At 38.1% G+C, this 26,166-nt stretch overlaps 1 protein-coding gene across 1 annotated transcript in view; it reads right to left on the reverse strand.

The window, feature by feature from the left end:
- DNAH6 (dynein axonemal heavy chain 6) overlaps positions 1-26,166 on the reverse strand; it is a 279,376-nt gene that overhangs the window by 232,982 nt on the left and 20,228 nt on the right. The window contains exons 5-10 of the mRNA XM_006055830.4: positions 15,012-15,279; positions 11,263-11,397; positions 11,056-11,176; positions 10,096-10,210; positions 7,766-7,934; positions 4,772-4,888 (exon numbers count right to left, since the gene is read on the reverse strand). Coding sequence (XP_006055892.4) covers positions 4,772-4,888; positions 7,766-7,934; positions 10,096-10,210; positions 11,056-11,176; positions 11,263-11,397; positions 15,012-15,279 — 925 coding nt within the window. The remainder of the gene's footprint in view (positions 1-4,771; positions 4,889-7,765; positions 7,935-10,095; positions 10,211-11,055; positions 11,177-11,262; positions 11,398-15,011; positions 15,280-26,166) is intronic.

Genomic DNA, 26,166 nt, shown 5'->3' on the forward strand with positions numbered 1-26,166 from the left:
AACTCAGGGATGAAACCTGCATCTCTGGTGTCTTCTGCATTGGCAGGTGGATTCTTTACCTCTGTACCACCTGGGAAGCCCTTATTTTGGTGAGTTGGACTTAACTGTGGAGGTTTCCAGATGGCTCTAAGTCTGGAGCCTAGAAGAAAAGTACTGGATGGAAATACACATTTAAAGATGCCATTCTAGAAGCAGTAGTTAGAACAATGGGCCCAGACACAAGCACCCAGGAAGAATATATAGCATGTGAGGAGGAGGGAGCCTTTAAGGATCACAGCAGTCAAAGCTCAGACAAAAAAGATGCTCCAAAATAGAGGACTGAAAAGGAAAAGATGTTGCCACAGGAGTAAAACCAAGAGAAATTTAACCAAGGGGGAGTCTATTTCCAGAGGTGGGAGCAGTAAATAAGAGTCATATGCAATCAGAGGTCTGTTAAACACAACAGGAACAGGAAAGAACTGAAAAATGTGTGTTAGATCAAGTATTCAGTTCAGTTCAGTTCAGTCTCTCAGTCATGTCCGACTCTTTGCAATCCCGTGGACTGCAGCATGCCAGGTCTCCCTGTCCATCACCAACTCCCAGAGCTTACTCAAACTCATGTCCATTGAGTCGGTGATGCCATCCAACCATCTCATCCTGTCATCCCCTTCTCCTCCTGCCTTCAATCTTTCCCAGCATCAGGGTCTTTTCAAATGAGTCAGCTCTTCTCATCAGATGGCCGAAGTATTGGAGTTTCAGCTTCAACATCAGTACTTCCAGTGAATATTCAGGACTGATTTCCTTTAGGAGGGACCGGTTGGATCGCCTTGCTGTTCAAGGGACTCTCAAGAGTCTTCTCCAACACCACACTTCAAAAGCATCAATTCTTCAGTGCTCAGCTTTCTTTATAGTCCAACTCTCACATCCATACATGACCACTGGAAAAACCACAGCCTTGACTAGACAGACCTTTGTTGGGAAAGTAATGTCTCTGCTTTTTAATATGTTGTCTAGGTTGGTTTGGAGAAGGCAATGGCACCCCACTCCAGTACTCTTGCCTGGAAAATCCCATGGATGGGGGAGCCTGGAAGGCTGCAGTCCATGGGGTCGATGAGGGTCGGATACGACTGAGTGACTTCACTTTGACTTTTTACTTTCATGCATTGGAGAAGGAAATGGCAACCAACTCCAGTGTTATTGCCTGGAGAATTCCAGGGACAGGGGAGCCTGGTGGGCTGTTGTCTATGGGGTCGCACAGAGTCGGACACAACTGAAGTGACTTAGCAGACTAGGTTGGTTATAACTTTTCTTCCAAGGAGTAAGCGTCTTTTAGTTTCATGACTGCAGTCACCATCTGCAGTGATTTTGGAGCACAGAAAAAATAAAGTCTGACACTGTTTCTCCATCTATTTGCCCCAAGTGATGGGACCAGATTCCATGATCTTAGTTTTCTCAATGTTGAGCTTTAAGCCAACTTTTTCACTCTCCTCTTTCACTTTCATCAAGAGGCTCTTTACTTCTTCTTAGCTTTCTGCCATAAGGGTGGTGTCATTTGCATATCTGAGGTTATTGATAATTTTTCCCAGCAATCTTGATTCCAGCTTGCTTCATCCAGCCCAGGATTTCTCAGGATGTACTCTGAATATAAATTAAACAAGCAGGGTGACAGTATACAGTCTTGATGTACTCCTTTTCCTATGTGGAACCAACCTATTGTTCCATTTCCAGTTCTAACTGTTGCTTCCTGACCTGCATGCAGATTTCTCAAAAAGTAGGTCAGGTGGCCTGGTATTCCCATCTCTTTCAGAATTTTCCACAGTTTATTGTGATCCACACAGTCAAAGGTTTTGGCATAGTCAATAAAGCAGAAATAAGAACTCTTGCTTTTTTGGTGATCCAGCGGATGCTGGCAATTTGATTTCTGGTTCCTCTGCCTTTTCTAAAGCCAGCTTGAACATCTGGAAGTTCATGGTTCATGTATTGTTGAAGCCGGGCTTGGAGAATTTTGAGCATTACTTTACTAGTGTGTGAGATGAGTGCAATTGTGTGGTCATTTGAGCATTCTTTGGCATTGCTTTTCTTTGGGATTGGAATGAAAACTGACCTTTTCCAGTCCTGTGGCCCCTGCTGAGTTTTCCAAATTTGCTGGCATACTGAGTGCAGCACTTTCACAGCATAATCTTTTGGATCAAGTATTTGGATTAAGTAGTAGGAGACCATAGTTATTTAATCCAAGCAAGAACAACGTCAGATGTCAAGACTTAAGTATATAATTTTTCCTTTAGATGAAGCTCTATGTGTATATACATGTTTGAAATGCTAAGACTAATGAGCAAAATAAGAGTGAGAAAAAAATAGAAAATTCATGATTGACAGTCCTGTTTATACTGCCATTGGCTAATCTGGGGCTACATGAAGCAAAATCTTATGTGTGGTGTGAGCATATGAACGTGCTTAGCCTACGACTTATCTAGGAATTAAAAATACTCGTGTTGGGCTTCCCTGGTGGCTCAGATGGTAAAGAATCCACCTGTAATGCAGAAGACCCAGGTTCAGTCCCTAGGTTGGGAAGATCCAGAAAAGGCTATCCACTCCAGTATTCTTGCCTGGAGAATTCCATGGACAGAGGAGCCTGGAAGGCTACAGTCCATGGGGCTTCAAAGAGCTGGACACGAATGACTGACTAACACTCAGTTAAGTGTTAAAACTTGAGGTTTTCAAGGCCTATCCCTTGGTGCTTAAGGAGAATAGCCAGCTGCTAGTTGGAGAGAGCTTTCTTGTGTTATCTCCTGTACTCTGTCTTCCATGTTAAGGCTATGAATATTCTGGCCTGGAAAGGGCATGAAAATCCAGTGCCTCTCTTATTGGGAACTCCTGAGAGAGTCCAACCATAGGGACCTCAGCAGGCTGCTCATTCTTGTAAATATCCTAAACAAGCCTGATGATCTCATAAATTACAGAATCAAAAATTGTTGGAAGAGGAAGCAACCTTAAAACTCACCTAACTCCTTATTTCACAGATGCATGTACTGAGCCTCAGAGACGTAAGTGGTTTCCCCAAGGTCAAAGAGCTTACTAATTGAAAAGTCAAGACTAGAATCTAGAGATCCTGATTACTAGTGCTTTTGCACCACAGTACACCAGCTAAGGACAGGAAATATAGTCTCTGATTGGTCTATTAATCTGTGCTTGTACCTGAAGGAGGAAAGCAGAACTCTAAAATGTCTTCCAGAATCCACCCTCCCTGGTTTACATGCCCTGTATAATCCCCTTCTCTTGGGTATGGGCAGTATCTGTGAACATGATGGATGCCACAGTCATGATGAGGTTACATTATAGGGAAAGACAAAGGGACTTTGCAGACATAATTGACTGTGAGTTAATCAAGAATCTGATGGGACTTCCCTCATCATCCAGTGGTTAAGAATCTGCCTGCCAATGCAGGGATACTGGTTCAATCCCTGGTCTGAGAAGATTCTACATGCTATGAGGCAACTACGCCCATGTGCTGCAACCACTGAACCCGCGTGCTCCAACTACTGAAGCCCGCAAGCCCTAGAGCCTGTGCTCTGCAACAAGAGAAGCCACAGTAATGGGAAGCAAACACACCACAGTTAGAGTGTAGCCTCTGCCCACCACAACTAGAGAAAGCCTGCATGCAGTAATGAAGACCCAGCGCAACCAAATATCCATACATAAATAAATAGACGTATTTTAAAAAGAAAGGATGTGATGATCCATGGTAGACCTGATTGAATCAAGTGAAAGTTCTTAAAAGAGAGATTGGGCCCTTCTCAAAGGACATTCTCCAGCTGGTCTTGAAGAAGCAGACAGACATATTGTAACTGGATGGTTCTCAGCTGACTTCCCTCAGGAAACCAGGGACTTCAGAGATCAAGATGAACCACGGCTTAGAGATGAATTTTCACAACAACTTGAGGGAAACTGGAAGTGGATCCTTCTCCAGTAAAGCCTCGGAGGAAACCTCAGTCCAGACAACACCCAAAGGGCAGCCTGGAGAGGCCCTGAAGCAGAGAAGGAGCTAAAGGTGCCCAGACTCCTGACCCACAGAGATGGAGGTAATAAGCGGCTATTGATTTAAGTGGCCAAACTAGTGACAATTGACTGCATAGCATAGCAAAAACTGGATGCATGGAAGAAAACAACACAATATTATAAAGCAATTATCCTCTAATTAAAAAATTAAAAATAGATACAAAAACAATAAAATCCTCTTAAATGTGACATATTTAAAAAAAGATTTCAAAATGGTATTTACAACAGTGATTTCTTGGACTCACATTAGAAGGATGCCTATGAGTGAGTGAGTGAAGTTGCTCAGTTGTGTCCGACTCTTTGCGACCCCATGGACTGTAGCCTATCAGGCTTCTCTGTGGGATTTTCTGGGCAAGAGTACTGGAGTAGGTTGCCATTTCCTTCTCCAGAGGATCTGCCCGACCCAGGGATCGAACCCAGGTCTCCCATATTGTAGGCAGATGCTTTAACATCTGAGCCACCAGCAAAGTCCTCTGAATTCATATACAGACTATATTCTTCTGATAGTATACCCCATTAACCCCCTAATCTGTCTCAAATGAAAGAAAACGTGCTAAACTTTCAGATACCTTTTATGTAGAAGCCATGCTGTGCACAGAACCAGTGCTCTGTCTTTTTATTACGATCCTTTTGGAGAAGTGACAATAGTGAACCTGCTAATCATTTAACAGTAGAACAACTGCTTCATTTTCCAAGATGTTATTTATACACAGATGTTAAGGGAGGAAACACATACCAGAAAATCTTCCAAAGAAGGCTCAAAGAGCAGTGACTGGACTGTCAAAATCAGTTCTGTGAGAAACATCGGAACGAGAGACTCATCTTCTTCCTGCTTCTCCAACACAGGCGGCCCCTGCAATGAGCACATGTGCAGTGTTATAAAGATATAAGTTGTTGTTGGTTAGTCATTAAGTTGTGCCTGACTCTTTGCGACCCCAATGACTGTAGCCCTCTAGGCTCCTCTGTCCATGGAATTCTCCAGGCAAGAACACTGGAGTGGGCTGCCATTCCCTTCTCCAGGGGATCTTCCTGACTCAGGGATCAAACCCAAGTCTCCTGGATTGGCAGTTGGATTCTTCGCCTCTGAGCCACCAAGGAGGCCATAAAGATATTAAGTATCAAAGTCTAAAATAAAAAACCCTCTGTATTACAGAAGGCCCATAAACTCATACAATTAGCTGATTTTATAATGTTGGCATGTCTCTCAAAGAAATTAAAATATAAAGGCAAATATGGAAAGATTATGCAATTATGTAAAACTTTTCTCCTTATAAAAAAACTATCAACAAAGTGGAAAGGCAAACGACAAACTGGAAAAATGTATCAGTAACGGATATAGCAGATGGAAGGTTGATTATATTTAAATAGAAATAACTTGAAATAGTCAAAAGGAATATATACTAATAACATGATCACTGACAGTAAACAGAAATATACTTAAATAGAAAAATGGGCCAAGATCATAATTTGAAATTTTTTAAAGGAAATGCCAGTCAACATCCTCTTCTTTCTCTTTCTCTTGATACTTTATTCAGTTACATTTGTTGAGTATTTACTGATTGCCAGACAGAGCTGAGTATTCATGTAAATTCTATACCAACCATATGTAGTGGGTCTTAGTAGGTATCATTTTTACTCCCATGAGAAAGTAGGATCTGGAGAAGGTAAAACATTTCATTCAGGACACACTGCTTCATAAGTGGCAGACCAGAACAGACACCCAGGTTTTTCTCGTCACAACACCTATCCCCTTGTCCTGTACAAGGGTGGTAGTTAAAGGAACATAACATTTTAAAGTAGTGAACTCAACTGAACTGAACTCTACATTCATCAGATAGACAAAGACTGAAATGAATGCTAACATCTAGATTGCATGTGAGCAAAAAGTTCATTCTTGAACATTTCTAGAAAGGTTGTAAATGGACACAAAAATTTCTGGGAATTTATGCATCAATTCCAAAAGTCTTAGTGAGTGAACATACTTTTGACCCAACAGTTCCAGATCTAGACATTTCTTCTAAGGAGAAAAAAATCAGAGATGCATGGAAAATGTATAAACAAAGATGTTCTTTGCCCCATTATTTAGAGTAGTGGAAAAGTGATCAACAATAGAAACTATTTACAAGATTGTATAATACATTTCTATGTGAGAATGTTATATGGAAAAAAAAACAAATTGACTTGGGATATTTTTCATAATATATTGCAAAGTAGAAAAAGCAGCTGATAAAGCAGTAAGTAAAGTATGATTGTCTTTTTACCCTTGGAAATAGATGTTTTGGTATAGTAGAGAATGCTTTTCTTTGTGTATTTCTGTGTTTTTCAAATTTTCTGCACTTAGCGTATATTACTTTTATAATTAGAAAGATAAACGTTACTTTCAAAATGCGATAGTATTGAGAAAAAAAGGAACTAAGAACAAGGGAGGAAAGTAATGAAAAGGCATATACAGTTAAAACTGAACTTTTAGAGAAAATGAAAACTATTACAAAGAGCACCAGCCCTTGAAACTATTTAGTTGGGTTTCCTGGGGATATATAGAGATATGAGGTAGGAAGCTTGATGAAACCAGATAAACATGTTTTGCTGTGTTTTTAGGTACCTGGTATGGCACCTAAAAGATTTCATATCTTTTTGCCTTTTCATACTGGCTGTGAGAGTTGGACCATAAAGAAAGCTGAACGCCAAAGAATTGATGCTTTTGAACTGTGGTGTTGGAGAAGACTCTTGAGAGTCCCTTGGGCTGCAAGGAGATCAAACCAGTCAATCCTAAAGGAAATCAGTCCTGAATATTCACTGGAAAGACTAATGCTGAAGCTGAAGCTCCAATACTTTGGCCACCTGATACGAAGAACTGACTCACTGGAAAAGACCCTGATGCTGGGAAAGATTGAAAGCAGGAGGAGAAGGGGACGACAGAGGATAAAATGTTGGATGGCATCACCAACTCAATGGACATGAGTTTGAGTAAGCTCCATGGGTTGGTGACGGACAGGGAAGCCTGGCATGCTGCAGTTCATGGGGTCGCAAAGAGTCAGACACAACAGAGCAACTGAACTGAACTGATGGCGCCATAATCCAGGATCGACTAGGGGAAAGTTTATTGGGATAACAGATAACATGTCTTCTCTCTAGAATGCATTGCTACTATTCATTTGTACTATTTAATCTCAAACATCTCAAATTACTTTGTTTCTAAGATCAACATCCTCCCAAGGGGTTATGCACTGAAAGCACCAAGGTTTGCTCCCATGAGTTTCTTCTTCTTGCCTCTAAAACCATTGTTTATCTCTTTCATTTATACCACTTTACCTGCTTCTCTGCCAGTCCATGCTCACAATGACCCCTGAACTATAAGCTTCTTGGGGGCAAGTATTCTGTCTATGCTTTTCATCACTCTGTACCCAACACTGAGCATAGGGGTTGGTACACAGTAGATACTTAAGGAATATTTATGGAGTGAACGCATGAGGAACCTTTAACAAATGCCTGTGAGACTGACTGCAATATTCAGCACATGGATGTTTTCTCTGCTATTAGATACTTGCCGATATGCTGATTTTCATTCTTCCATTCCGTATGTGCATAGTAGACTGTTTATACTGTGAAATCCTCTAAGCATTTCTCCTACTTTTTCCAGTACACAAAATATAGCATAATTCATAGAGTATACCAAGCACTTCTCAATGAATGTTGCCCAGTGAATTTTTTTAATTGTATCTGAATTTACCTTTTTATCAGTGACTTCAGGTTTCTCTTCTGTAATCCATTTCTGAATGATATCTGCTGAAGGTGTTCGTTTTAATTTGTCAGTGAGGTAATTCAAAAGAGAGCTAGCAGAATTTACTGTTAGGACGTGCATTGTATTCTCAATTAGATAGTCATTTAGACGAATAAAACTTGAAAAGAAAAAAAAACACAGCTTCAGTTTTCTATACTCACTACATATTTTTGAAAGTGACTCTAAAGCAAGTATTTAAATTTTAAAATATAATTTCTCTTTGACTTTCTATTTATTTTGTGATATCAGGGATTTACTGTCCAGAAGAGTTGTCTTAGACATTCTTCACTCTAAAACACAAATATACTCAAATATATAGCATCAATTTAGCTAGACGTTCTAGCCATTCCATAGGATATTTAGTGAGAAATATAGTTATGAAAAAAAGCACATAGCTCATCTAGCCAAAGGGGCCATAAGAGGTTTTTTTTTAAGATGCTTTAAAGAAGAAATTAGTAAATACACATCTGTGACTTACACTCTAATGGTAATGAAATCTTTGCTATTCAGTAATTGTTGCTGGACAGCAACTGCTAAACCAAAGATGAAAATTTAATGCTTCCCTACTTGAGTGCTTAGAATGCAAACTGAGTCAGCAAGGCACTAGGAATAACTTTTTATTCTGCTTAAGGGGAGCCTAAGGTGCCTCTAGCCTATGATAATAGTCTCAGGGACTGCTTCACTGCTTTCTGTTGCAATACAAGCATTATTATTCAATTATCTCACATTTAAGTGTTAGTCGCTCAGTTGTGTCCGACTCTTTGCAACTCCATGGATTGTAGCCCACCAGGTTCCTCTGGTCAGGGAATTCTCCAGGCAAGAATACTGGAGTGGGTAGCCATTGCCTTCTCCAGGGGATCTTCCTGACCCAGGGATCAAACCTGGGTCTCCCACATTGCAGGCAGTTTCTTTACCATCTCAGCCACCAGGACTGGGACACAATTAAGGTTAATCAAATAGCTATAAAAGTTGGACCAAGTTAGTGAGCACAGAGTAACAGTCATCAGTGTTTTCTAGTGCCACATACACTCTTCAGGTAATATTTGATTATTTTGTTTTCAAGGGTTACTTGCAGTGATGAGGTTTTAGAATGATGCAGAATCCAGCTGGGTAAGCAGGTGGATCATAGCTCAGTTGGTAAAGGATCCATCCGCCTGCAATGCAGAAGACCTTGGTTTGATTCCTGGGTTTGGAAGATCTGCTGGAGAAGGGATAGGCTACCCACTCCAGTGTTCTTGGGCTTCCCTTGTGGTTCAGCTGGTAAAGAATCCACCCTCAGTGCAGGAGACCTAGGTTTGATCCCTGGGTTGGGAAGATCCCTTAGAGAGGGGAAAGGCTACCCACTCCAGTATTCTGGCCTGGTGAATTCCATGGACTATATAGTCCATGGGGTCGCAAAGAGTCGGACATGACTGAGCGACTTTCACTTTCACTTCACTTCAAGCAGGTGGAAGGTCCTGGTGGAGTCTGGAAGGCAGACTTTCTTCCCTGGTCTCCTGGTGACAAAACCTGACTTAGAAAGGCAGTGGAACTTGGTGGGGCCGCACAGCTGCCTGTAATTCTTTAGGGACCAAGACAGGTGGAGCAGGCCCTCCAGATCACTGGAAAGTCAAAGTGTCAGTCGCTCAGTTGTGTCCAAATCTTTGCAGCCTATAGACTGTAGCCCGTCAGGCTCCTCTGTCCATGGAATTCTCCAGGCAGGAATACTGCAGTGGATTACCACTTCTTTCTCCAGGGTATCTTTCCAACCAGGTATTGAACCCGGGTCTCCTGCATTATAGGCAGATTCTTTACTGTCAGATCCACTGGAGAAGACTCCAAATCTCTATGTGCCTGGCTTATTACTATCATCTGCCTGATACTCCTGACTGGGCCAGAGGGAAACAAAACCTTAGAGATCAACGAGGAGTTCTTGGCCCTTGGACATACCCACCACTCTCTTTGGATGCTTTGCTGGGTGGCAGCTGGAGGGGTGGGTTTCTGGGGCCTTCATTCAGGTTACCAGGTCCCCCAATCCCTCATTACTACTAGCAAATCCTGTGATAAAGGCTTTAACTTTAAAAGTTGTTGTTTTTTTTTTTTTTTTTTTTTTTTTGCTGTGCTGTGTGGCATGTGGGATCTCAGTTCTCCAACCAGAGATCAAACCCTCACCCTTTGTATTGGGAGTGTGGAGTCTTAACCAGTGGATCACTAGGGAAGTCCCAAAGGCTTTGACTTTTAATGAAACCTGAGAAGGATGGAAGCTCTAGTTTTTCTTGAAAGAAAGAATAACCATTTACCATGTCAGCCTCATGCAGTGATGTCTTTTGCTGGCCTGCTCTGTGTACGTCATTTTCTCAGCGTCTCCTGTAGGCAATTCAATGAGACTTCCGCTTTCTGGCATTTTAAAATGACCTATGAACAACGGAAGAGGCAGTAACAAGAATCTTTCTGTAAAAATCTCATTTCTTTCAATATGGATTAAGAGACAAGTAAAATTCAAAACTTATAAAATGCTTTGGTTCATGAGATATTTCAGATGCCAGGAAATAACCCAGTTATTCAAACAAATTCCACATCAAAGGATTTCAACTCAACAAAAGATGCTAGACAGCTTACTAACATCCCTTTTAATAGGATCTGGTTTTTAGGAACACTTTTACTCTTCTTTTCTGCCTGCATAAAATTTTCCTTTAGCCTTCCTGCCAGGTGGGGCCAGTCCTGAGATTGTCTATACTAATAGGTTGGACATACATTTAAGCAGAGAGACCCTGAGTCAACTATAAAATGCTTGTGAAAGAAAGGTTCTGTAAACCAGTTTAGAAATACCATACATAAGCAGGGGTAATGCAAGAAAGATTCAGTATTTACATGTTTTTCCCCACTTTAAAATATACAATGAATTTGTAATCTATCAAGCAATGTTTGGGATAACTGAAATATAGGATCATTATTTTAAACTTAGGGCTTCCCAGGTGCCTCAGTGGTAAAGAATCTGCCTGCAATGCAGGAGACGTGGGTTTGATCTCTGGGTTGGGAAGATCTGGAGAAGGAAATGGCAATCCACTGCAGTATTCTTGCTTGGGAAATCCCATGAAAGAGGAGCCTGGTGGGCTACAGTCCATGGGGTTGTAAAAGAGTCAGACATGACTTAGCAACTAAACAACGGCAGTTTAAACTTAAGAAAAGTAGAAAGAAAACAAGTTAACATTTCAGAAAGCCACCACTTTCAGTCCAGTGGCATTCTTTCCCTTTCATACCCTCAGAAGATTCACGTGTACAGTCATCAGGAATAAATCCTGCAGCACGTAGAGCAACTCGACAAGCTTTTCTGACCACATCTTTTGCCTCGTTTCGAAATTCTTCTAGGCGTTCTGTCACCTAGACATTGATGAATATATATCATTAGTGGCACCAAAGTATCAAAAATAGGGAAAACTCTTGAAAATGATAGACAATTTTCTCACCTCTCCTACCCGTACAACTTGTGCAGCTTTAAATTCTTGCAGGGTGTAGGTATGATATTTTTCAATAGAACATAGTCCCATAAAACTCAATTGATAACACAATTCATTTATTTTAAGGAGAGCTGGTCGCAAATACTGAATGAAAATAAAAAATTATCATTGTTTGGTTTAAAAAAAAGCTGAAATTTTAAGGTATAAAATATTTGGAAAGCAAGAATGGGAATTAAGAAAAATAAATAGTTCTATATGTTAATTTCAGCTACAACTACAAAGAACATACATTAAAAAGGGATACTTCTGAAATTCTGTTCTGGAAGTATTTTTTGAATTATCATTTTCAATTTGTCTGAATTCCTTTCTTTTCATTTTGAATACACATGCTTTAGCTATAAAGTTGAGGGCAAGAAACAGAGCAGTGGGCCATATCTTAAATTTCACTAGGTTTGACTAACAGCTAGTAAAAGATTCTTAGTGTTCCTGAGGACTTTACAATGTCCAGTCACCATGATAATGGAGGTGCCCATCTATTGATCTAAGAGGGTATGATATAGAACAAAGACAAATTTAACTCTACAATTTCAGTGGGTAACAGTCACTATTAAGAATCTATTTTGCAATGCAGATTATTTGTGGAATAATGTCATATAATGTAACTTAATCTTCTGCTATGCCATCATCATAAATCTGGGTTCTAGGATGTTGACTTTGAAGGCATATGTTCCAAGATTGTTTCTAGGTCATTCCTGCTCACTTCTAATCTAATCAGAGGAGGAGCAGTTACATTATCTTTTTTAAAAGTTTAATTTACTTATATGTGATGCTGGTTTAAGTATTATATACAGCACACTCTTGGACTCCTTTCCAGGAGTTTCTAAAACAGGACAAACAATAGTCATTTAGACCTCATGAAATAGTGTTTTAATTATTTATTCTAAGTACAAATAAAAGGAAGTTACAATTAGTAGAGTCCTCAGTGAAGAGATTTATTTGAGAAAACATCTAGGAAGTCATGTAGCCCCTAAGATTCATTTCATGGAGGAATTTTCATGATAAAAAGAAGCAAAATACAATATTGTAAATCAACTATAATTCAATTTAAAAAAGAAGTAGAAGTTTACAGGTTATGTCTCTGAGTTGAAATAAGAAGTATTAAATGAATTAATATGAAAACAGGAGTAGAAACGAGACTGTGATCAAAATTGGGCAGCAAAAGTAAGAAAGTCCAGTGTACTGTGGAGAAAAAGTCCTTGAACCAAAAATATAAGTTCTGTTGGTAAAGGGATAAAGAGCTAGGATCCAGGTGGACAGCAAAACTGGTATTGATGGTCTGCCAAAAAGTGAGAGTTTGACAGTGGGAATTTGGGGGATATATATATATATATATATATATATATATATAAAATCTGAGAAATTACTTTGGCTTAACTTAAATATCTGGCTATCAGCATAAAGGACAAAAGTGAAAGTTGTTGTGAATGTAAGAGAGACGGAAGGTGTTTTGTTTTTTCCTCTCATCATTGTTTCTGCTGTTAGCAAATTTCAGATGGAATTTGGGTTAGGTGGTTCATTCCTGGGCTGGTATATCAAGAGTGTCCATTGAAGGTGATAAGCATTAGCATGATTTTAATATTTTATAATAAGTAGACTATAACCTTTAAAAATTATAAATCACTATATTGTATACCTGAAACATGTAATATTATATGTCAATTGTGCCTCGATAAAAATTTAATTAATTAACTGAAACACAAACTACTAGAGTCAATAATAAATTCTGCAAAATTTTAGGAAACAGGCTCAATATACAAATGTCAGTTGTATTGCTATATAGACTATATATATATATACACACACACATGCACACACTATTTATATATGGGGCTTCTCAGGTGGCTCAGACAGTAAAGAATCTGCCTGCAGTGGGGGAGACTCAGGTTCAATCCCTGGGTCAGGAAGATCCCCTGGAGAAGGGAAAGGCTGTCAATAGGTGGATGGATAAATAAAACATATGTATCCATACGATGGAATATTATTTACCAGTAAAAGGAAACGCCATGCTACTATATAGGTCCATCTATGTAGTAAACATGCTAAGTTAAAAAAGCCAGTCACAAAGGACCACATATTGCATGTTTCAATTTATTTGAAATGCACAGAGTGGACAAATCAAGAGAGAGAATATGTAGATTGGTGGTTGATCAGAGCTGGGGCAGGGGTTGGGCTGGGGAAGTCAGGGAACATGATGCTAATCAGGGAGAGTGATCACTCTTTTTGGAGTGATAGAAATGTTCTAAAATAGACCATGGTGATGGTTGACCATTCTATGAATGTATTCTAACCATTCAATAGTATACTCTAAATGAATGAATGAATTATATGAATTCTATTTCAACAAAGTTGTTATAAGGAAATGTGGGCACAGACGCTAATAAGGTTGGTTCCTAAAAATAATAAAAAGAAAAAATTCAAGGATATCCCTTCAACATGGTCAGAAAAGAATGAAGAGAACCAGCCTTCCTAGTTAACTTGTAAATATAAGACTAGTGCTGTGTGGTAATGATAGCATCTAATATTAATAGATATTTAAACCAACACAATGGGTCTTTTGGTTGTATCAACCTAAGATTACAATGATGTGAACTTTCTAGTCTGCTTGGACTACATTAAAGAGAAGATATTATCAAGGTCAAAGGACTATTGGTATGAATGGTGGGCAAAGAGAATGACAACTCTCAAGCACATGATATAAGAAAACAAACTTAAGGATTGAGAGGTTAAAGGGAGGAAGTACTAATCTATTTATCTTGGAATAAATTAATGAAATATATAATGTCCAAGACATGGTAAAAGATGAAAGGCTGTAAAACAGTGGTAAAATATGTTAAAATGATTGATAGATCCTTAGTGAAATTAGAGGTCTAGGGGCTGAGTTTGATATCAAGAAGGATTAGAATCTTTTCAACAACTCAGAATGCTTGATTGGATGGAGAACTTGAGATGGTACATCTTATATACCTGTTTTTGTACTAACATCTTATGTGAGTTGTATTTCTTTCAAGTTCGTTTATTGTGCAACTGATGTCTTGATAACTATCTTTCAGATTACCATATGCAAAGAGAAGGAAATGACCAGTAAAATGCAAACTTGAAATTTCTGATGTGAGAGGGTGGTGATTCAGTGTTATAAAATAGACATAAAATAAGAGTGATTACAGTTCACTCCCAGGGGCCAATCAGAAAACTTCTACTGCAAGTTGAAATTCAAGAAGTAGAGATTTTAAATATGGCCACATACACTTTAATAGTTCCTTTCCCATGATTATCCCTTCCTCCAAAGTAAACACTAAAAATTTCCCTACTGTTTGAATTCATGATTGAAAACACATGCTACATTGGGAGATACTGCCCCATGAAAGCAAGCCCACAAACTATTTTGGACCATATAGTCCAGAGGGTCTCAAAGATGAGAAGAAGTAATAGGAGTTGCTAGCCTGCTCTATTCAAGAGGATACACAATTTTCCTGATCAACAACAAAGGGAATTCTGAACCTAAACCTCTGAGGCTGCTTCTAAACAAAGGGGACCTGTGCAAACCCTAGGTAAAATGTAGAAACACATTAGACTGCCAGACCCTTAAATGACAAATAGGGCAAAAACTGTTAATTCTCTTAATAGAGGAAATACTCTATTTTTGAGATTAATTTTTTTCTGTTAGTAATTCTTTTAAAATATGATTAACAAATACATACATGATTAACAATGAACAGATCTTTTTGTAGAGATTTTCGACATCCACTGATTTTTTTGGAGCGAACATTCTTCTTCCACACGTTAAAAGCCTTCCATTTTCGAAAAAGTGAAAATATGGGAATCTTAGTGAGTTCTCTGTGATATAGATATTCCTGTTCCCATCGATCAATTTCGATAAATTCAATGTCATTATTATAAACGTGTGTTACTGCCTTTTTGCTAATAGTATAATAGTCATTTTTATTGATGTTCTCATAATTCACAACCCTATGAACAAATAAAAATTGGAGCAAGTGAATACAGTATTCAACATAAAATTAAGCAATTGCATTACTATTTTGTTTTAAAAAGGTAAGAGATTTCTGGAAAACAAATGTTTAAAAATTTAAAAAATTCTAGCAGACCACTTTTAGACTGAATAAATTATTCAAGAAAAGAGAGCTGCTTTTAACAGCAGTTGGACTTACCGTAACTCTTAAGGATTTTACAATTTTGGCAATATGTTTGATAATTTCAGTTATGTAATTTTTACAAAACCAAACCAACTGTGGATTTTTAAAGTGAAAGATAACTAGAAATAAGTTTTTATTTATCATTGATTGTTTAGAAACTATTCAATAATAATAGCATGAAAGAGTTTTACTCTACCCAATATTGACAGAACTATGAAAAAGATCAAAACAAGAAAATAAGAATTAGATCAGAATCAAGACCCAGATTAAACTTTAAAAAGTCCAATTTATCATCACATATCAAAATAACTGTTAATGAGAAATTGCTTATTTCAAGATATTCCTCTTTCAACTGTCATTAAGGATATTCATCAACCTCATTTATAATAAGAAATAGATCAAGCAAAGACGTAAAGCAAGAATGGGATAAAAACCAGAGCATGGATAGGAGCGGGAAGCAAAGGAATGAGAATAGAAAGGGAGATACCCTAAAACTTCTTAAAATCTTGCTTACAGACACAAAGATATTTTCTGTAATTTTAGCTATAGCACTGAAATATTGGATATTATTTAAATGTTTACTAACAGACCAAGTGCAAAATATGACATAGCAAGAACAAAACCTCAAATTGTTTCTATGTTAAACTATGCTAAAACTGTAGTTATGTATGTTATATGATAATTCTAAAAATTACTATACAGAATTCAGACAGGAACCCTCCAGTGAAAATCAACTGTTTCCCATTTCTATTTTTCTCTTCCAGTCCTTAGCTCTGCATTTTGAACCTGAGTTCATGATCTTTAGCACAGCCTTCAGGTCACACGTAAAATACCTGAAATTACACTTAAACAAATTTATGTACATATGCGCGATAAGTTTTTTAAGGGATTGGAACAAAATTCTTATATGCTTTGTGTCTGTTAATCAAAAAACGATGAACCAGTGGCAAAAATGATTTTTAGGTTTTAATTTCTCTTTTTGTTTTAATAACACTAAGAAAAATATTTAAAAATTAGGGCATACAGGGCCAGAATGAAAGTGAACTCAAAGCAAGAGCTCTTCAAGTGAGCACAAAAGGGAACTAGGGGGCTGGTGGGCTGTGGACTGGGAGAATCTCAAACCTCTTTCCCCCAGTTCAGTGCTGTAACAAAAGAATTTCAACTTGCTTAGCTCCTGCCTAACAGCACTGTCTGACTCTGTTTGTGTTCTAACTGACTCACAGCAGAAACATTTGGGAAAATGCCAGGTATTACATGTTGCTGGTAAGTTGTATAGAAAATGCTAAAATGTTTTTCTTTTTTTCTTTGTTAACAGCTTAACATATAATTAGGACATTCTTCAAGTGATTCTCTACAAAGTGGGAAATTTCAACTTGTCTCTGAAACTGTAATCAACCTTAGATGTTTCATTAACTTCAGTATCCAACCAACCTAAAAGCAAGAAAAACAGTTCACTAATGGCCCTGGTGTGTGCGTGTCTAGAAAACTTACTCTGTGTGGGTCTATATGCTACTAAAGGCCCTTCGATTGATAGAAGATAGCAGGCGTGGTCCATGACATTGAATTTTAACTTATTGGTTCTCAGTGCCACAAAGAGATCCTTTTTATTTACATTTTCCTGCCTATTCAAGATTCTCATTCTCAAACCCCTAAGCCTTTTCCTCCACTCTACATCTCTACTCCTCACAGGGCAAACAAACACATGAGAGTCTTTTTAAAATTTGGATCATCAGCATAAAAATCACCTGGGGTGCTTAAGAATCCAGATTTCTGAGTCCAACACAGAACCAGAATCTTTATGTATAGAACTTGAGAGTCTAGCTTAGCAAATTTCCTGTGTGATTCTGACACACAATAATGTTTGTAACCACTGAATTCTATTTGAAAGCAAATCAACAACAAAAACATGGTGGTGACATGATGAGCTCTCTTTTGTACCTTCACTTGAAAATCTTGTCCCAGAACTTCCCTGGTGGTCCAGTGGCGAAGGCAACATGCTCCCAGCGCCGGGGACCTAGGTTGGATACCTGGTCATGGAACTAGATCCCACATGCCACAACCAAGAGTTCACATGCCACAACTCAAGATCCCACGTGCTCCAACTACGACCTGGTGCAGCTAAATAAATAGTAAATTAAAATAAATATTTTTTTAAAGAAAAACTTCACTGTACCTTCACTGTGTTTTATCTCCTTGAGTACATTTTTCATGCTTTCCTCCAAAGAGAGATGGAGAGGCTTCATCACCTTTTTCTACCTCTCCTTGTATTTGAATACTTTTTTTCTGCATTAAAAAATGTATAGAACTTCACTTTAACTTGTAGAAAGCTTTCCTTTAGCTTCCTTTTTTTTTTTATTGACACCGTTGCTCATTTAACTTAAAATCCCCTGTCATCTTCCTTCTCTTAAACTTCCTGTATAATGGTTGTATCCACCCCATCCATTCCTTCTTGTTGTTCAGTTGCTAAGTCACGTCTGACTTATGGCAACCCCATGGACTGCAGCACATCAGGCTTCCCTGTCCATCACTCTCTCCTGGAGTTTGCTCAAACTCATGTCCATTGAGTTGGCGATGCCATTCAACCATCTCATCCTCTGCTACCCCCTTCTCCTCTTGCTCTCAATCTTTCCCATCATCAGCGTCTTTTCCAATAAGTGGCTCTTTTCATCAGGTGGCCAAAGTATTGGAGCTTCAGCTTCAACATCAGTCCTTCCAATGAATATTCAGTGTTGATTTCCTTTAGGATTGACTGGTTTGATCTTCTTGCAGACCAAGGAATTCTCGAGTCTTTTCCAACACCACAGTTCGAAAGCATCAATTCTTTGACACTCAGCCTTCTTTATGGTCCAACTCTTACATCTGTACATGAGTACCAGAAAAACCATAGCTTTGACTATATGGACCTTTGTTGGCCAAGTGATGTCTCTGTTTTTGAATATGCTGTTTAGGTTTGTCACAGCTTTCCTTCTTAAAGTTTCTGAAAAGTAGTTTTCTTCCTTACTACTCTAATACAGTGATTCTCTTGAGGATCAGCAGGAATTTCCTTTAAGCCCAATCCATTTGGTAGGCAGAAGGGACAGCAGAGTCAAGGAAAGCTTTGCAAAAGTTAAAGAAGCATATGCACAGTTCTCTGGACTCCTATTCTGCTCAGACTCTCTAGTTTGTTTCCTAGAGGCTGAACCCTAAATATACTCCTGAACTGCTGTGTTTTACTCCTCACATTGTAAACCTTGGTGTTCATCTGTTCCAGAAATTGATCCTCTACTCCAAAGTGAGGGCTGCCAATTCAGCACTTCTTGGCATTCAGAATTCAGCCTCAAACTTCAACAGCTTCCTTTGTTTTTGTTTTTATTTGTTTATTTATTTTTTGGCTTTGTGTGGCTTGCAGGATAGTTCCCTGAACCGGGACTGAACCCGTGCCTTCAGCAGTGAAAGTGCAGGGTTCTAACCACTGGATCGCCAGGGAATGCCCTCAGCTGCCTCCTTTGGATGTTTGTTTCATCAAGGCCTTTATTTGAGAAAATAACCAGGAAAATTAGTCTTCCTTTAAGACCTCAAAAGAGAACTTAACTTTTTAAATTGCTGTGCTCTAAAATTCCTACTTTGCTGATAAATGACTTTATGACCCAACTTAAACAGAGATCCTTAGACAGTTAATCAGGCTGAGAAGAATGTCTTGAATAAAATTATACATAACTGTGTTTAACTGGGAAAAAAAAAGATGCTCATTGTCTTTTCTTGCTGTTCAATGTAGAATCATGGAATCCCTTATCAAATTATTCTGCGGTAGAGTGTCTGTCCATCTGAAATGAAACTTAGACTCAAGGCTTCTATAAATGTCCAAAAGAATGTGTCATGTTAAGAAATTTGCATGGCCTATTGTGGGAGGTCATCCACTGTCCTGTTATTCTTCATTTCAGATAAACGAAATCTACTGTGGTTCTAAAAAGCTTTAATTTTTTCTCTTGATTTTTCTAAAACAATCTCAACGTGATTTGATATTTCAAATAGCATCTTTATCTGTTGTTAGTGATAGAACATGCATCTGTCTTTATCTGTTGTTAGTGATAGAACATGCATCCATTCATCTTTAAACAGATGCACTAGACTAAGACTGCAAAAGTATGAGCCTTCTGATCGAGAATTTTGAACAGCCTCCTACTGCTTATGTCATTAAATCCAAATTATTCTGCTGGGTGTTGTGGCACTCTTCTCCTGTCCATGTTAGCTCCTTCTCTGTCCACACAATTGTCCTTTTTAATCAGGCTGGTCTCTCAATCATCTTAGGCTTAAGATGGTCGTCTCAGCACATCTTAGATTGTGCCAGAACGCATGTGCATGTCTTTGTCCACCTGTTCCCTTTGCCCCTCCTGATTTCTACAAACAAGTGAGTAATTCCTTACCTGCTTTTAGGTGCTGGGGTGAATTAGATGAGTCAAATCTAAGTTGTCTCATTATTACACAGTTTTAATCACAGTTTATTACATAATTTTATGATTTGAATATGTTTATTGGACAAAGGTAAACAAGCAAGAGCCTGGAAAGAAATTAGCTATTTCCTGAGTTTCGCATTTGTAAACCTCAATCTATTTGATGATGGTCAGTATCATGATTCAGTATGCATTTAGATCTAACTTTAACTAGAGAAGAGTAATGGCTTGCTTTGCTTCTGGTTTGATTAACCAGAAATGGTAAAAATAACTGATAAGAACTCCTAGAATATTAGACTAAAGCATAACTTCCAAGTGTCTTCAATAGTACAGTGCTCTACGGTCAATGGTTTTTAAAGTATGGTCTTTGGAACAGCAGCATCAACATTATGTGGGAATTGCAAATTCTTAGGCCTCCTCCAGACCAACTGAATCAGAAACTGGGGGTGGTTAACAATCTACATTTTAGCAAACCCTTTGGAGTGGTTCCCTGCTGGAGAACCACTGTTCTAGCCCCAGGGCCTACAACTCTGATTGAATATTGGGGATCATCTCATGAGTTTTGAAGAAATGCTGTTGCTTGGGCTGCACAACAAACCAATTAAATATAACTCTGGGGGTAGATGTTGGGTGATTCTAGAAGCCAAAGCTGAGAACCACTGCTCTAGGTTCTTCAAATTTTTGTATAAAATGAAATAATCATCCACTAAATTGCAACATCGCCAAAATGGTGTGTGTGTGTGTCTGTGTGTGTATTGAAAGGAAGACAATCTGAAACTTGGATTTTTGATAATTCCAAGTGAAAATACTAAAGATCCATGGTGTTTCCACTTGATTGAAATTTCTACATGGACTAGCCCAAGAAAGCTGTCACTGTGTTAGGCAACCTGGGGAGGTTTCTGATAATGTGGCTTGAAAATGATCTTTTCCTTATTATATAACATATGCCTCATTATAGTGTTTTTTTAATAGTTATGACTTCATGTAACTAGAAACGCTTTCACTTGGGAAAGCTGATATTTATCTGCATATTCTGTTTTAGGCTACTAAACATGTAATCTAGATGAAAGGATAGAATAGCTTTAGTTTGAAATTTTAAAAGCTGTCTAAAAATTATTTTAATATAACAGGCTTAGAGACTATCTGAAAACCAACTCGATCACTTAGAAAGTAATATGGCCTGAGCCCAATATAGACTTTTATATCATCCTAAGTCACATAACTACGTTTCATAGAATTGTAATCCCAACAGGTATCCCACAAGAATGGGTTCTTTGGTTATACAGGCTAGAGTCTATAGGGTCGCAAAGAGTCAGACATAGCCGAAGTGATTTAGCATACACTCAGGCACCTAGAAGTCTAGGACAGGAACTACTTCCTGCCTTCTAAGCAGGATCAGGCTTTGCTTTTGCATGGGACTCCTTGCAGCAATCCAACGGCCACCGCAAGCTGTCCTTTCCCAAGGTGACAACTCAGATGCTAGGACATGAGATACGCAATGGGTCCACTCTGGCTTAAGAGGAGTCATTACTTCTTCCAATAAGTTTAAGCACAGATTTTAGGGTTCCTGCAGAGACATGCCCAGAGAAAGAACCAGTGTACTATGGGAAGTACAAAACTATGGCTCCCCATCAGTTATTTATAATTCATTTTTAGTTCCTCTCAATGCAGATATAATTTAGCAGTCAGGGGTCATTTTTGTCATAAGCAATGTTGCCTAGAAACAACTGATATACTACTTTGTATCAGGTTGCCAGGGGAAGAGAGCTTCAGAGTTAACCAAAGGTCAGATTCTCATGCTTTGCGCATTTGTATGTTCTAACACGTCTGAACACTGATAACATTTTACAAGGCACACTGGCGAAGACTTAATTATAATTTCTTTGTACTATAATAAGAAAAATAAAACATGAAATATTCAGGGAAATATTCAATATTGAATTTTATGAAAAGTCCAGATAAACTTAGCTCATAAACAACTGTACCTGTGACCATAGCTTTTTTGAAGTAGATACTGCATTTTTAATCAAGACATGATGGGTAGTCGGTTCAAATTCTTAATAATCACCACTGCTAAGGAATACTGTTTATAGAAATGGGAGATAGCAAGTGGCAGGTGATGATTTATTGCTCTGTCTCCAATGACTAGAAACTCCCTTCTCCACTGATCAGAATTTGGATCACCTGTTCTTTTGAAATTATGCACCAAAGGTACCACCGTTCTTTAATTCTAACAGCTTTTCCTTTTCTTTCTTTGATGATTGCCATGTTGAAATTTCTTATTACAAAATGACTTAAAACCCAGTCAAGCATTTCCATATGAAGTATTTCAGAAACAATGGTGAAGCTTTCTCTCAGACATAGGTGTTACTCTGTTTGACTTTTACTTAAGTTTAAATTCTTAACAATAACTTTAAAAAATCACTAGAGAGCCACTGGAAATTTCACCTTTCCAAAGTTGAATTTTTGCTGTGAATTCTTAATCTTCATCAGTATGTGTTAATATGTTTTCAGGAACCTTTAATAATTTTTTTATAAAGTTCATTCAGGTACTCAAATGTCAGTTAAGTAACCCAGCTGTGAAACTAAAAACTGACTTTTACTAAATCCACAAAGTTGAATCATTTGCAAAATATGTTCCAATTCTTAACAAAATTCTGCCTTGGGATCACCTACGCACTTAAGTCTGAAACAACAAATAATGTATTCTGTTCTTGTATCTTTGTAAAAGGTGTAAAAACAAAAGGTCAGGTGGTGACTTGGAATTTATTATAGTTACAATTTTGATAATATTTAATTTGGAATTCATAACTGTAGAGAAACATTTACATATGGGAGTTCCTTTGTGAATAAAATAATGTATTATGTATCTTAATCTCAGAATTATCAGAATAAACTCTACATGGAAAATGTATTTTAAAGAAGTATTTCCATAATATCTCAATTTCTTTGGATATTTCGACCCCAGTAGCTTTCCTCCCTAAGAACAAACTTCTTCCAAATATTTCATTGCAGGGATTGTGGAGCTGTTATCTAGCAGTTATTAATGTCTGCACAGTCATCAATATGCAGTAAAATTTTAATAATGTCCTTGGCTGTGGTCATCTCTGTTATGTAACATGTGGAGCTAATGGTATTGCTGATTGATTTCCTTTGCTTTTCTGGTTCCAAGTAGAATAAATAATTTCCACACAGACTGGTAAAATTGCAATTCTGCAAAAGAAAGTCTTTCTAACATTAGATATTAACTTTGTAATTTTTTTTTTTTGACTTCACAAAGTGGTATGCAGGAATCTTAGTTCCTAGACCAGAGATTGAACCTGTACCTCCTGCAGTAGAAGCAGAGGTCATAACCAGTGGACTGCCAGGGAAGTCCCTGAAATTTGAATTCTTGCATTCCTAGCTTCTTGAACTTCTTGATCAGACGGTAATCTAAAAATGGAATTTGGTTTCATATTTTGTTCTTGCACATGCCTTTGAAAGTTCAAACCCTTTAGGGGCAGGGTGGATATCTTTCAGTAAGGTGTTGATATAGCTTTCTCAGTGCTACTGATTCATTTGATAACATTTTCATACTAATGAGATATTTTTTAAAAAGGACAGGAAAATTACTGTGGTTCATAAATCCAATTTGAGTTATCCTAATTATGTTGCCTAATTGCTAATCTTTTCTTTTTTGAACACTGTGTTTGTCTTAATTAATTTATTCCATTTCCTCTCTGAGCATAACTTTGTACGGGTGTCTCAGTAATGGTATAACATATCTTTTTTTTTTTTTTTTGCTATGAGAGTACAACTTCCAATGATTCCTAGTTGGTATCTCAGTTCCCCCTCTCTTCATCAATTTTCTTTTGAGAAGAAAGCATTATTTTGCATTTGTTCTGGAAAAATTCAATATGTTTATCTGAGAACAGATTATTGTGCTAGATTTGGAAATGATAGAAAATGTTTCCATGCCTTCCATTATTCTTTGAAGCATATTCTCAGTCTCATGGGGGTCTCATGGACTCCTCAGAGTTTCATTTTGAGAGGCAGTAGAGCAGAGAAATTAAGAGTATACATTCTGAAGTCAGCCAGGCTGTCATTTACTTATTGTACAATCTTGGGCAAGTTAATTAACCATTTTATGTCTTATTTGTAAAACAGAGGTAATAAATACATTTATTTCACATTATTGTGAGGATTAAAACATATATATGTGTATATATATATATATGTATATACTTTGCTTGGAATGTAGTAAACACCAATAAATCATCACCTTTTATGACATGAAAATGTGATGGTTCCACTTAGTGTCCTCTCACAAAATGGGTATATAACCAACAGCCATTCCTCCGTACCTCATGGCTACTTCTCGATTACAATCACTCTTGTTCAAGGTCAAAGTCCTAACAAAACGGAATTACTTTGTCTTGATCTGTGTTCTCTATGCCTTTCACCCTCTCTAGTTTCTGATCTTTAACCTAGTTTCCTCTAACTTGCCCTGGACCTGAACAGAGTCACCATTATGCCCTCTTGCTGGACAAGATAATCAGCAGCATACTTGTATAGAGTCCATGGAATTCTCCAGGCCAGAATACTGGAGTGGATAGCTTTTTCCTTCTCCAGGGAATCTTCCCAACCCAGGGATCAAACTATCTGCTGCATTGAAGGCGGATTCTTTACCAACTGAGCCACAAGGGAAGCCCAAGAATACTGGAGCGGGTAGCCTATCCTTTTCCATAGGATCTTACTGACCCAGGAATTGAACCAGGGTCTCCTGCATTGCAGGCGGATTCTTTACCAACTGAGCTACCAGGGAAGTCCCACCAGGGCAATATTCCAACATATTTACAAAAGCTTATTCTTGACAAAATTGTTATGCCTAACATATTCTACTAAATTGATTTTTTAGAATAAACTTGATAAATGTAACTATTTTTCTCATTAAAGGGACTGTGGTAGAAATTAACATTGTAGAACCACACATTTAATGTATTTTACTAAACTTAAAAAATTATGTGAAGGTATTATATTTTATCATATTACTTTGAAAAGGAAGTTGGTATAATGTGTCCTTATCTCATTGATCCAGTATTTACTACTTTTAACTTCCAATTTAGCTGCTTCCTACTACATAGCATCTAAATAATCATCCTTACTCATAAGGTTTATAATATTTGGAGTTCAGGCTGGGAGGAAAATTTAACATCTAACCTAAAACATGATAAAATAACAAACTTTGATTAGAACAATATCTTCTTAAATGAGTCCAGAAAAGTATAAAGCATCAATTCAATTCTCTTAGTAAAAGTTCATTAGTCCAGAAAGGCAATTAATTTCCTGAATAACATTTAAAAAACTGTTTCCATATTCATCTTCAATACTTCATCTTCTGCTAGTAAATAGATAAGAATCAATTTTCAGTTCAGTTCAGTTCAGTCACTCAGTCGTGTCTGACTCTTTGTGACCCCATGAATCGCAGCATGCCAGGCCTCCCTGTCCATCACCAACTTCTGGGTTCACTCAGACTCACGTCCATCGAGTCAGTGATGCCATCTAGCCATCTCATCCTCTGTCGTCCCCTTCTCCTCCTGCCCCCAATCCCTCCTAGCATCAGAGTCTTTTCCAATGAGTCAACTCTTCGCATGAGGTGGCCAAAGTACTGGAGTTTCAGCTTTCGCATCATTCCTTCCAAAGAAATCCCAGGGCTGATCTCCTTCAGAATGGACTGGTTGGATCTCCTTGCAGTCCAAGGGACTCTCAAGAGTCTTCTCCAACACCACAGTTCAAAAGCATCAAATCTTTGGCGCTCAGCTTTCTTCACAGTCCTACTCTCACATCCATACATGACCACTGGAAAAACCATAGCCTTGACTAGACGGACCTTTGTTGGGAAAGTAATGTCTCTGCTTTTGAATATGCTATCTAGGTTGGTCATAATTTTTCTTCCAAGGAGTAAGTGTCTTTTAATTTCATGGCCGCAGTCACCATCTGCAGTGATTTTGGAGCCCCAAATAATAAAGTCTGACACTGTTTCCACTGTTTCCCCATCTATTTCCCACGAAGTGATGGGACCAGATGCCATGATCTTAGTTTTCTGAATGTTGAATTTTAAGCCAACTTTTTCACTCTTCTCTGTCACCTTCATCAAGAGGCTTTCCTCTTCACTTTCTGCCATAAGGGTGGTGTCATCTGCATATCTGAGGTTATTGATATTTCTCTCGGCAATCTTGATTCCAGCTTATGCTTCTTCCAGCCCAGCATTTCTCATGATGTACTCTGCATAG

The sequence above is a fragment of the Bubalus bubalis genome, chromosome 12 (genome assembly GCF_019923935.1).
Source record: "Bubalus bubalis isolate 160015118507 breed Murrah chromosome 12, NDDB_SH_1, whole genome shotgun sequence".
Classification (NCBI taxonomy): domain Eukaryota; kingdom Metazoa; phylum Chordata; class Mammalia; order Artiodactyla; family Bovidae; genus Bubalus; species Bubalus bubalis.